The 13,147-nt window shown below is 41.8% G+C and overlaps 1 protein-coding gene across 1 annotated transcript in view; it reads right to left on the bottom strand.

Annotated features, from left to right (window-relative positions):
- The window catches only part of HECW2 (HECT, C2 and WW domain containing E3 ubiquitin protein ligase 2), a 324,205-nt gene that overhangs the window by 185,539 nt on the left and 125,519 nt on the right, over positions 1 to 13,147 (bottom strand). The window contains exon 3 of the mRNA XM_073647864.1: positions 2,613 to 2,928. Within this exon, the coding sequence (XP_073503965.1) occupies positions 2,613 to 2,907 (295 nt within the window). The 5' untranslated portion in view covers positions 2,908 to 2,928. The remainder of the gene's footprint in view (positions 1 to 2,612; positions 2,929 to 13,147) is intronic.

Below are 13,147 nucleotides of genomic sequence, written 5' to 3'. Positions count from 1 at the left end.
GTATATACCAATTATCCACTGAGCACTTTGCAGATTGGAGGCCTTTATTAGTTACGTTACCCCAGTTTCCTTTGCTCTTTGAATAACGTCTTGTAATATACAGCACATGGGTGATATACACATCCTTCTTATATGCATCGATAAATGGATTTCGGAGAACGGATTCAGGACTCACCCATTGAGTGAAACATATACACAATTCTTAGTAGATAGCGACACAGTATGTCCAAGGAGGAGGAGACTGAACACAGCGAAATAAGAATTCTCCAGAGATAGAAGAAGATCCATTGAACAATGATGTCCGGTTAATAAACTTGCATGGTTCTACTAGTAGCATCAGAATAGTGATGTGGCCACGAGGAAAAAAAGTGACTACAATAAACCAAACTTTACGATTCTGTGTTAAAGGGAACCTGTCACATGAAAAAAACGCTATTAACCTGAAACTGTGGGGTTAATCTGCAGGTTAATAGCGTTTTGAAGCCGCCTGGTGCCGGCACTTTGTCCGCCGCTGCAGGGAGGAAATGAACTTTATTCCTCCCTATAGCAGTCCGGTTTCAGTCATAGGGGTGGCGGCAGCACAGGTTCAGTCACGGCTCTGCGTATAGAGCTGTAATCGTACCTTCAGCACTGACTGACAGCAGCTCAACATTAGAGGCTGCTGTCAGTCAGGGCTGGGGGTGCGGTTATAGCTGCTGCTCTCTATACACAGAGCAGTGACTGAACCGGCGTCGCCCCTAGGACTGAAACCCTAAGTGCAGGCGCCGTACAGGTTCAGAACACTATTAACCTGAAGATTAAGCCTAAATCTGCAGGTTAATAGCATTTATTCACGTGACAAATTCCCTTTAAAGGGAATCTGTCAGCAGCTTTTTGCTATGCAATCTGAGAGCTGCATGATGTAGGGGCAGAGACCCTGATTCCAGCAATGCATCACTTACAGGGCTGCTTGGTGTAGTTTTCATAGAATCCATTTTCTCTGCTGTAGATGTAGCAGTGGTCAGAATGCTGAGCTCTGTATAACCCCACCCACACCCAACTGGCAGCTTCCTGTGTACACTGTGCATTGTCAGCAAGCTGCCAATCAGTGGCGGGGTTACACAGATTAGCTGGACTGACTTGCATGTGACACCTAGTCCTATATTGATAATCTCCTACTAATAAAACACTTATCATATTGAAACTACAATAAGCTGCTGAGCAAGTAACACATTCCTGGAATCAGGTTCTAGGGCCTTGCCCTTTCAACTCTCATATTAAATAGCAAAAAGCAGCTGACAGCTTCCCTTTAAAACAAGAATATGAGGAGCTTCAGTGGTGAATTTAAGAGCATCTATAAATTAAATCAATCCTTTTAAGTCGTCTATATGGCTATGCAGGTCTTAGAAAGTTGAACAAAATGATACCTTGATATCTGCGATCTTATGCCTTATTCCAGAGAGATCCACGTTTTTCTTATATGTAAATGAGCTGTTCATGACTGTGGGCCGGACACTGATCTCCCTGAGAATCTGCCTCCAGAGATAACTAAAAGGGAGCGTTACCAGTGTGAGACATGTAATGACTGACACTTTGCAATCATAATCACACACAGCTCTGCAGGGAGATCAGAACTAACACAGTACAGCAGAGTTCTACCTCGTCTCATTACAAATATTTGCAGCAGCATTTGTTTTCTCATAGTGCTGTGAGCCATGCTGCAGAGTTGTGCTTGATTATAAGCAATACAGTACATCAGTGTTGAACCTTCATTACCAACACAACAAACACATTTGTAGTTGTCTTCTCACAGCGCTGTTAGCTGTGCTGTACTGGCCTTCCCCCACACTGGCTGCCTCAGAGATGGAAACTGAAGTACTGTGAGAGGACAACTGCAAATGTTTGTAATGAGACAAACTTCACTTCTGCTGTACTGTGTCAGCTCTACTTAACTGTACAGCTCTGATTTTATTGGAGAGCTGTGTGTGATTTTGAGAGCAAAGTTTCAGTCATTACATGTCTCACACTGGTATCTTCCCCCCTTTCACGTAAAATAATCTATAGAGGCAGATTCTCATGCAGATCAGTGTCGTCCGGCCCATAGTCCAGAACAGCTCATTTACATATAAGAAAAATGTGGATTTCTCTGGAATAAGACATCAGATCACAGATATCAAGGTATCATTGTATTCAGCTTCCTGTAACCTGCATGCCCATATAGACGGCCTAGGAGGGGTGATGCTACTGACAGATTCCCTTTAAGAATGGAAAAATATAGGAATATAAAACATTTTACAGTTTCAACAGCCCCAAGCTACTTTCAGGTATTAATGTAATGTCTGCTTTAGACGCCGTGTCATATGTCCACACCAGCCAATGGTGGAATGATACTGTGACTTTGCATCCTCAGGGCAGTGCCATGATTAGAAATAAAAAAAAATCACTTCTAAAATGCAACTTTTCAAATGTTGTTCTCTATCATTGCTCTTGGTGATTCTAAATAAAAGCTCTATATAATAATTTTAATAATAATTACTTTATTTATATAGAGCCAACATATTCCGCAGATCAAGGTTTTTAATTTTTGTAATTTTCAACACTGTAAAAAAAATGAAATACACCTTTACACTTACCAATGTGATAAAGGCCAATCCAGTCTGTGGGATCCACTTCTTCTTTTATATCCCAAAAGATGATAAGGGGCTGCGAGTGCCCCAAGACGTATTCATACATGCTGGCTGTCAGACTGGACCGGCTGTCAGAAGTCACCAGGTCAGTGTCACTGTTGGCCCGCTGAAAGTTCAAGTTCTCTGTCATTGTGCTTTGAGATGCAAAACTTTGAAGATTTTCTGGGCTTAAAGTATATCGTAGCTGAGGGGTGCGCCTTCGAACAAAAAGTAGATGATCCCGAGCAGAGCTGGCCATCATACAGAACGAAGTCTCAAAGGTCTGAAATGTCCAAACAAAACAACCAAAATAATCAGCATTTTAGTCATTACAGTCACAATATTAGCCGATATAGAGAAATGAACAAGATAACTCTATATTGCCACGTGAAATAGTAATCATTGGTTGTATAAAGGAGGAAACAATACATTTTTTATTTTAATTTTGTAACAACAGGATTTAAAGGAACATGCACATTAACATTGTTATTAGCTAAACCTGTGTAAATGTGTATGCAATATAGTGCAAGTGCATTAATATTCTTACCAACTGAAGTCTTCCCCGGCATCCAGTGCCGCTCCGGTCATCTTTTCACTCACGTGACGGCTATTCCGAATTGCCGGCTCGCACTGGGGAGTGGCTTGTACAATGTAGGTCTATGGAGCGTCAGAACAAGGCTACATAGACTTATACAGTGGGAACGGAAAGTATTCAGACCCCTTTAAATCTTTCACTCTTTGTTTCATTGCAGCCATTTGGTAAATTCTAAAAAGTTCATTTTTTTCTCATTAAAGTACACTCTGCACCCCATCTTGACTGAAAAAACAGAAATGTAGAAATTTTTGCAAATTTATTAAAATAGAAAAACTGAAATATCACATGGTCATAAGTATTCAGACCCTTTGCTCAGACACTCATATTTAAGCCACATGCTGTCCATTTCCTTGTGATCCTCCTTGAGATGGTTCTACTCCTTCATTGGAGTCCAGCTGTGTTTAATTAAACTGATAGGACTTGATTTAGAAAGGCACACACCTGTCTATATAAGACCTCACAGATCACAGTGCATGTCAGACCAAATGAGAATCATGAGCTCAAGGGAACTGCCCAAGGAGCTCAGAGACAGAATTGTGGCAAGGCACAGATCTGGCCAAGGTTACAAAAGAATTTCTGCATTACTCAGGGTTCCTAAGAGCACAGTGGCCTCCATAATCTTTAAATGGAAGACGTTTGGGACCACCAGAAGTCTTCCTAGTCCTGGCCGTCCATCCAAACTGAGCAATCGTGGGAGAAGAGCCTTGGTGAGAGAGGTAAAGAAGAACCCCAAGATCACTGTGGCTGGACTCCAGAGATGCAGTAGGAAGATGGGAGAAAGTTCCACAAAGTCAACTATCAGTGTAGCCCTCCACCAGTCGGGCCTTTATGGCAGAGTGGCCCGACAGAAGCCTCTCCTCAGTGCAAGACATGAAAGCCCGCATAGAGTTTGCTCAAAAACACATGAAGGACTCGCAGACTATGAGAAATAAGATTCTCTGGTCTGATGAGACGAAGATAGAACTTTTTGGTGATAATTATAAGCAGTATGTGCAGAGGAAACCAGGCACTGCTCATCACCTGCCCAATACAATCCCAACAGTGAAACATGGTGGTGGAACCATCATGATATGGGGGTGTTTTTCAGCTGCAGGGACAGGACGACTGGTTGCAATTGAAGGAAACATAAATGCGAAGGTTCACCTTCCAACAAGACAATGACCCTAAGCACAAAGCTAAAATAACAAAGGAGTGGCTTCAGAACAATTCTGTGACCATTCTTGACTGACCCAGCCAGAAACCTGACCTAAACCCAATTGAGCATCTCTGGCGAGGCCTGAAAATGGCTGCCCACCAACGTTCACCATCCAACCTGACGGAACTGGAGAGGATCTGCAAGGAAAAATGGCAGAGGATCCCCAAATCCAGGTGTGAAAAACTTGTTGCAGCATTCCCAAAAAGACTAATGGCTGTAGGTCTTTTTTTATTTATAGAAGAATACACTACAGGACACAAAACACGAGAACAAAACTGCAGAACAAAACAAGACGACAAAAACCCGACAAATCACAGAAAATAGAAGCAAAATAAATCAAACAGAAAGGGGAGAAGATTCGACCTACTGAGGGAACAAAAAAAAAAAATTGAAAATTAAAGAAACAAAATAACCATCACCACAGGAATATATACATATACTTTTTTTTTTATAAACAATAAATTAATATTATAAAAACCCATAAAACCATCGGCCCAGCTTCATTCATACTACTATATACAATCCCACACAACGTTCACACTGTCCTATATACATATAAAACACGCCGTCCTATATACAAGATTATATACAATAAAACCGCTATAAACACAAAACACTAAGCCTAAATATAATTAACACACAACGTATCTACAATCGGAAACTAATACTAACCTACAGGTCCCACTGCCTTACCTTACAGTCACACCCTTACTGCACCTCATTCACACCACAGCAAACCAAAAATAACAATATATACACAATAGTGAAGACTCATGGCTGTACTAGCTCAAAAGGGTGCTTCTACTCAATACTGAGGAAAGGGTCTGAATACTTATGACCATGTGATATTTCAGTTTTTCTTTAAGAAATTTGCAAAAATTTCTACATTTCTTTTTTTTTCCAGAATTTACCAAATGGCTTCAATGAAACAAAGAGTGAAAAATGTAAAGGGGTCTGAATACTTTTCGTACCCACTGTATGTAAACGAGACTTCCGGCTCAGGCGTAGAGCGCAGTGTGACCCAGCAAGTGCGAATAGCAGTCACATAAACTGTTTATAAGAGAGTGTCGCAGGCTTAGGAGGCGGGGGTAGGACACTCTCTCTTCTTAACTCCTTCCCTCCAAACTAGTTGTGGTCTGTATTGTTGCGTTCCTGGAGCCATAATTTTTTGCAAATGAATGTATAGAGTATTAACTCCATCCCAACATCTGGAGTACATATATAGCCCAAGTCGGGAGTAGGTGTATGGAGCAGGCTTACAGACTCAGCCCGCTTATACCTGGCCAATAATGGCTGCATGCCAAGGTCTGCCTCTACCAGCAGAAGGTCAGAGTGGAGCTCTGCCTGCCATGCTTACTTTCTAAGTGCTGCTGTCAATCTGTGACAGCGGCATTAACAGCACGCCGGCATGGGGGCGCATTATTCTAAAGCGAGCGATCATGTTACGGTGTCAATGATGGGTTATGTCAGCCAGGGGGTCTGTTGAAGACCTCGGCGGGATTCATCATGGAGCTCCGCTAAAACCCAGCCTGTGGCTTCAAAGGAGTCAGTGATTTTTACTACATGCAATACTGTGGTATTGCTGTGTATAGTACAAGCAATCAGACGATCACTGGTTTAAGGCACTAACAAATACAGTACAAAGTAAAAAAAAAATAAAAAATTCTGACAAAATTCTGAATCATCCCCCTTTACCCTACAATTAAAGACATTAAAAAATACACATGTATGGTATCGCCACGTCCAGAAAAGTTTGATCAAAATATAAAACTAGTTAACCTGATCTGTAAGAACCAAAATCAAAGAAAAAGCAAAACAACAAAATTACAGTGTAAAGAAGTGCAGAAAGAAACGATCAAAATGTCATATCTATCCCAAAATAGTATCAATAAAAATGTAGCCGTGCCCTGCAAAAAATAATAATTTATTCAGCCCTATCAACCAAAAATTGAAGATATTACGGAAAATGGCGACACAATTTTTTTTTTTTTATTTTATAAATTTCCAATTATTTTTTTCGCCACTAAAATAATACAAAAAACTGGGCAACTTTAATATCACCATAATTGTACTGATGAGGGGAACTATATATATCTCAAGGTTATTTTACCACACAATGTATAACGTAAAACCAATTAAAAAAAAAACAATCACCGAATAGTTTTTTTCACAATTTCACAGCACTTGGATTTGTTTCTGTGTCTCCATACTAGAGACTTATATCTTTAGCAGTTTTCCGTCATCAGAGCTGTGAGGGCTTATTTCTTGCATGACAAGTTGTTCTATTTAGTGGTATCACTTTGTGGTGCATGTGGCTTTTTGATCACTTTTTATTACACTTTTTGGGAGAGAAAAATTGTAAAAAAAATCCCACAACAAAAAATAGCAAGTCTAGATTATTTATTCCTCTAAACACCATTCACCATTTTTTTTATAATTGACTTATTATCTTTATTCTTTATTATGTGGGTCAACAAGATTCTGATATCAAATTGATGTAGTTTTAGATATGTTTTACTACTTTTGCACAAAAAAAACTTCAAAAACCAATAGAAACTATTTTTGGGTGGCCATCTTCTGATATCAATAACTTTTTATTTTTATGTACACAGACCTCTATATGATCTTGTCAGTTGTGAATGACACCATTCATTTTACCTTATACTATACTGAAAAATTGAAGAAAACTTTTAAGTGCAGTGAAATTGCAAAGAAAATAAAAAACCCAATTCCTCCATTGTCTTAAAAAAAATCTAGCAATATAATTCTTCAAGATAGTAGGATTACAAAAATCACAGGTGTTTTTAGTTTTTTTATTTTAGTGGTAGAAAAAAAATCCAAAATTTGTAGAAAAAAAGTTGGTTTGTGTCGGAAATAAATTGGAGCTTTCCAGTCCCAGCACATGTAGCTGTTTATTACAGCCAGCTCCTGCAGTGGATGGCACCCGCAGAACTCCCCAGCTACCAATATCTCATCAAGATGTACGGGGTTAAGGAGATCCAATGAGGGTGATGTCTACGCTCCATGGGAAAAACAGAAAACTATCTCACTACTGCCACCTAGTGAAGATAGCTACATCACTCAACCAGTCACACGCTGCTCTGCAGCGATGAAGGACGAGTTCCCAGAAGCAGATGATGTAGACAGGAGTTTGCTTTGGATAAAACCCTCAGTAATTAGCAGAGTTTGTTAATGGGTCAAATACTGACTTACAAGGTAGCCATTTAAAGTAAGTGGCACAACTTGTTTCATTTTCTTCTCCCCTTAGGGCTCATGAGTAGGGCCATATTACACTGTGCATAGGCTCCAAATATAACGGAGCACTACAGATGTAGTCTCTTGACGGGCCCCACATATCTGCAGGTTACAGTGAAAGAACTGGATACATTAAAAGAAACAAAAATGAAACAAATTTACTGCACAAACAAGTAATAAAGAATATAAGTAGGAGAATGCAGATTAGATTGGTGTCCGTCCCATGCGCACTGCGCCGCACATCACACATTAGCCTTTACTACTCGTGAGTGCCATCTGATGTTAATGGGGGATAAGTAATGATTATTTTTAGTGATCAGAACAGGAGCTGTCAAGGATCCGTGACCCCGGGCTTTCTCGGAAGCTCTTCCATCGCTTTGTTGTAACCCTGCTCTTTCCAAAACAGTGAGGTCCCAGATAACCAACTATATTCATGTCTTTTGAAACCCAAGTAGGAGCTTGTTATTTCATCCAGATGACGTCAGCCATGATCTTCACTTTCCCGCATTCTTTCAAGCATTAGCACAGAACTACTATTAAGTCCTTGTCTTTTTATAGAAGGTAAAAGTGACCTTATCAGCCAAATTTTGGAGTAAAGGCCCTTAGACATCGGTATTTTGTCACCAACACCGGATTACGTTGGTCAAACACGTCTCTCCATGGACAACCCTTTTAAACTGACGCTATCACTCGATTTTTGCTACCAATATCTGAGATCAGCATGATGTAGGGGCAGAGACCCTGTTTCTCACAATGTCATTTATTGAGCCACTTGCTGCAGGTTTTATAAAGTCACTGTTTTACCATTCCCCGGCATTGATGCACTGCTGAGCCAGGTGTCAGTCAGTGTCAGGGTGTAGTTACAGCCACAGCTCACTATATACTATATATGGGTGGCACGGTGGCGCAGTGGTTAGCACTACAACCTTGCAGTGCTGGGGTCCTGGGTTCACATCCCACCAAGGACAACATCTGCAAGGAGTTTGTATGTTCTCCCATTGTTTGCGTGGGTTTCCTCCGGGTTCTCCAGTTTCCTCCCACACTCCAAAAACATACTGATAGGGAATCTAGATTGTGAGCCCCTATGGGGACAGCGACAATAATGTATGTAAAGCGCTGCGGAATATGTTAGCGCTATATAAAAATAAAGATTATTACTAAGCCGTGACTGACGCTACGCCTCTATGACTGAAAGCCTGAGCCTGCCAGGACGAATAAAGTTCTTTTCCTCCAGGTAGCCGGCTTTCAGTGCAGCAGCCGGGCAGCTTTGGAAAACAATTATCCTGCAAATTAACCCCACATCTGCAGGTTAATAGCATTTTGGGACTTGACAGGTTCCCTTTAAAGTCCGAGCTTCAGGATCAGGACCCCTAATCTAGTAATCAGTGGGGGGGTTGCACAGAACCCCCTGATCCAGTTGGTCCAGAATTGGTGCACTTGTTTCTACTATACCTTTTCTCTGATTTTGGCTCCCACTCCTGAGAAAAAATACTGACCGAATACTGACCAAATACTGATAGTGGGTCCGTGGCATAAGGCTCAAAATAGGCAGGCCATTAAGAGTTAAATAAGAGATTGGGGGAAAAATATCAGAAAAGCAGGGAAAAGACATGATGGAATAAAAGACAACAAGCCCTGGGAGCAGAGGCGGCCGATGTCACCACTGCTTTGTGTAGAGCCTCGTGGTATACAGGCGGCCTCTCATCTGTCTAGGCACTTTCTATTAAACATTTATTCTATATACTTTACTACTCAATGCTGCCAATCTTCTTCCAGAGATGCTTGCCTGGCATCTTCCAGGGAGCGGTGCACTCATATGCTGGGAATAATCCTTTCTTTATTGTTCTGAATGGAGAAAAGCATGTATAACCCATATGCCTAGAGCACCTTCAGTTGTGGGAAGTATCTGATGAGACATTTCTAGAAAAGCAGCGTTTGAAAGCACTGATTGAAATTGTTTTCTCAAGCACAAAGCAAAATACACAATGTAAGTATGTTAAGGCCCCAACCAAATATCTACTTTTAGTGTCTTAAAGGTGTTGTCCAGTCTTTGATTTTATGTCTGCAGTCACGGACTTCTGAATCCTGACAGTGTTCTGTGCTCACACTGTCAGGATTTACTGGTATTGCTGGTTAGAGCAAGTGGCCATGTGACTGCAAGTATGTGATTTGCATACATGTGATCATGTGCCGACTAGACGTGCTCAGCCTCTGTCAATTCACTTGCATTAAGAGGCCGAGCACATCTAGTCGGAATGTGACAGTAAGTATGCAAATCACTTACATGTGGTCATGTGACTGCTAGTTCTCACTGGCAACACCAGAGAATCATGCACACCGCACAGTCGGAATTTATAAGTCTGCAGTCAAATCGAGTGACTGCAGACTTTTATCAGTAGTATGGACAACCCCTTTAAGCTTCCTCTTTCTGTGCACTACATGGTTTTGACCAGCATTTCTATCAGGGAATAATAATAAGTGTGGTGACTCAAATAGGCCACCACACTTCTACTAAGGGCTCATACCCATCACTGTGAAGAATATTGGAGATATAATTCCATGTCAATCATTGTATCCTATGTGGCAGGAGATTATAAAGCCCCCTTCAGAGTGCAGTTGTAACAGGACACCTAACAGCTGCAGGAGGGGGGTCAAGAGACTGTGAGTGATGAATATCACACCTCTAGTCAGCTCACTGGGAACAAAGGGCCTGGTGCCATGTGTTTTTCCTTTAGTTAGGCAGATAGGAATTCCATATCGAGTTATGGAAATACTACGTCCTAGCCATACATCAAATAGATTTCTGAAATCCCGAGGACATGGTGAATGTCCACCTAGGTCTCGACCCAGTCTAGCACATAGGGAGATACACAGCGCAGCCATTCAGAAATCCATAAAACCGCTATGTTTAGTCTCCACATGTAGCAGGGGCTCGGCTGGATCTGATGACACCAAAACCAGCTCCCCAAGACCATCCATTAAGGAGTTAAGACCCATCTTAGTTTCTGGAGTTTCTAGCTGCTAGAGGTCAGGGGTGGAGATTTAGGTCCAGCCCAGGGGGCAGGAGGGTGGCTGACCCAGAGGGCTTAAAAGCTCCTGCAGCTCTTGGCCTAATGCTTTTTCTCTGGGAGGTTGCAACGACACATCGTGTGGAAGAAGTCACGCAACAGAGGGAACCACAAGCCTCCCATGTGGCAGCCCTCCCCTGCAAGTCAAGCCTTCCATCTGACTGGTAACTGACTCTTAATATCTGCATACTTTTGTACCACTACTATTATGTTTGCATCTCTGACCATTATGTATGTATAACCCTTATTATATAGTATATTGTCTAGTGTGCATATGCGATTAAATATATAATTTAACCTTTGGTTGTTCTTTTGTCTAGATCCACGAATCCACATGTCTGTTGTTCGGTTCAACTCGCATGCTACCGGGGCTGGTTCCTGGTCTGATATAATTCCCGTTACGGACGGGGGCTTATGTCTAATAGGAACTGGTGCAGCTCTACTGGGCTGATAAGGCTCTGGGGTCATTGAGAGGGGCCTCTCAGCCTGTCAGGGGTGTGATCGAGTGTGGTGCCATGTCAGTCACTGAGTGGGCCACCTCTTTTCACTCCCGGTACCTTCCTGGACCCGTGAAGACAGGGAGTGCCTGTGTAGAACTGTACCAATCTAACCTTACGTTTCCCTGAAAGGGTGCAGAAAGTCACGCTGGTGCAAATTGCGGATCCGTATCACATAATCCGTCTGACGTAATAGCGACATCAGGCGGGAAGTGCGGTGGGGATCCTTCACAATCACCATTAAAAAAAAAAAAACGGTCCGATATTGTTCCTGAAAAGTTGGACGAGTGTCATGTGTTTTTCATGCAAATACAATGCAATTTTTCACACCTAGCATCCAAATGACATGCGAATGCAATCCGTATACAGTGCATTTTTAACATTAGCTTTTACATAGAAAACTATCATTGACATAGAGAATTCCTCTAAGGAAATATTCTTCTAAACATAGAAATCTGTGAGTGAGATATATAAGCAGTGCTTTGCATCTGTAGCTTATTGTACATGTATTTACTTAATAAATAAATTAAAGGAAAAAATAGTGTGTCATGCCCTGAAATTTTAATAACCAGCTGAGGGAAAGCGGACAGCTGATGTTTATAGCCTGGGAAGGGGGTAATACCCATGTGGCTCTTAGCTGCTGTATTCAGTGCGGGATGCAGTGCTGTAAAACCCTATGACGCTTGCTCCTGTACTGAAGCCTGTAGCCAAGCAGCAGAAGGACGCTGCGCAGTTTAGTGTAGCTGGCAGCACAGACTTCAGGCGGTCTGTACAGGTTATCAGCATAAATCGCTAATAGAGCGATTTAGAGAAATGATTATACTGCACAGTCCTGTACCACAATCATTTTCCTGTGAAACTCGAGGTACGCTTTAACCAGTAATTAATGCAGGTTTTTCATAAAATCCAGCTCCACGCCATGCAGTCTGCTTTACAAAACACCTGTGAAAGAGTGGTCGTTCTAAAGAAATCACAGCGTTTCAGCCTAGGCCTGTAATAGGATGTAACAAGTCAGTCCGGGAAATGTCTGCCCTTCTAAACACTCCATGATTACTGGGATTATTATTGAAAAGTGGACGCATTTAGGAACCACGGCAACTCAACCACAAAGTGGCAGACCACGTAAAGCTACAGAGGGTATTTACCACCTTATAACAACCTAGTCATGTAGATTTCAAGTTATATTCGCATTAATGTATGAAAACTTTATTTTCAAAAACAAGGTTTAAAAAAAAAAAGCTACAGAGCGGCTCCCGGAGTGCTAAAGCGTACAATACTAAAAGTAGCTAATGTCTATCAGCACAAAACTAGGTGCCAGGAGCTTCATGGCAGCTGCATGCAAACCGTACATCACCAAGCACAATGCCAAGTGTGGAATGGGATGGTGTAAAGCAGCCGCTAGTGGACTGATGGCTCACACTCTGATAGTCTGATGAACAAGTCTGGGTTTGTAGAATGCCAGCAGAATGTTACCAGCCTGACTGCAAACTGTAACGTTTGCACAATGTTGTGGGGCTGTGTTTCAAGGAATGGCCTGAGCTTAGTTCCACTTAGACTTAGTTCCCCTTAGCTCCAGTGTAGCCAAAACAAAATGCTTCAGCATTACACGGCATTATAGACCATTATATGCTTCCAACTTTATCAAAACCATTCCAGCATGACTGCGCTCCTGTGCACAAAGCAAGGTCCATAAAAGCATGGTTGGGTCAATTTGGGTGGAAGAACTGGCCCAGAGCTTGTCCTCAACCCCATAGGACCCTTTTGGGATAAACTAGAATGGACATTGTGAGCTCGGCCCTCTTGTCAAACATCAGTCTCTGACCTCACAAATTCACTTTAGAATGAATGAGAAAAGATTTTCACAGACACCTCCAAGATCTTGCAGCAAGCCG

This window comes from Phyllobates terribilis, unplaced genomic scaffold (genome assembly GCF_046119375.1).
Source record: "Phyllobates terribilis strain yellow unplaced genomic scaffold, ASM4611937v1 Scaffold_9__5_contigs__length_417890890, whole genome shotgun sequence".
Classification (NCBI taxonomy): Eukaryota; Metazoa; Chordata; class Amphibia; order Anura; family Dendrobatidae; genus Phyllobates; species Phyllobates terribilis.
Note: the sequence above shows the minus strand (reverse complement) of the source record. Positions and strands in the feature narration are given on the sequence as shown.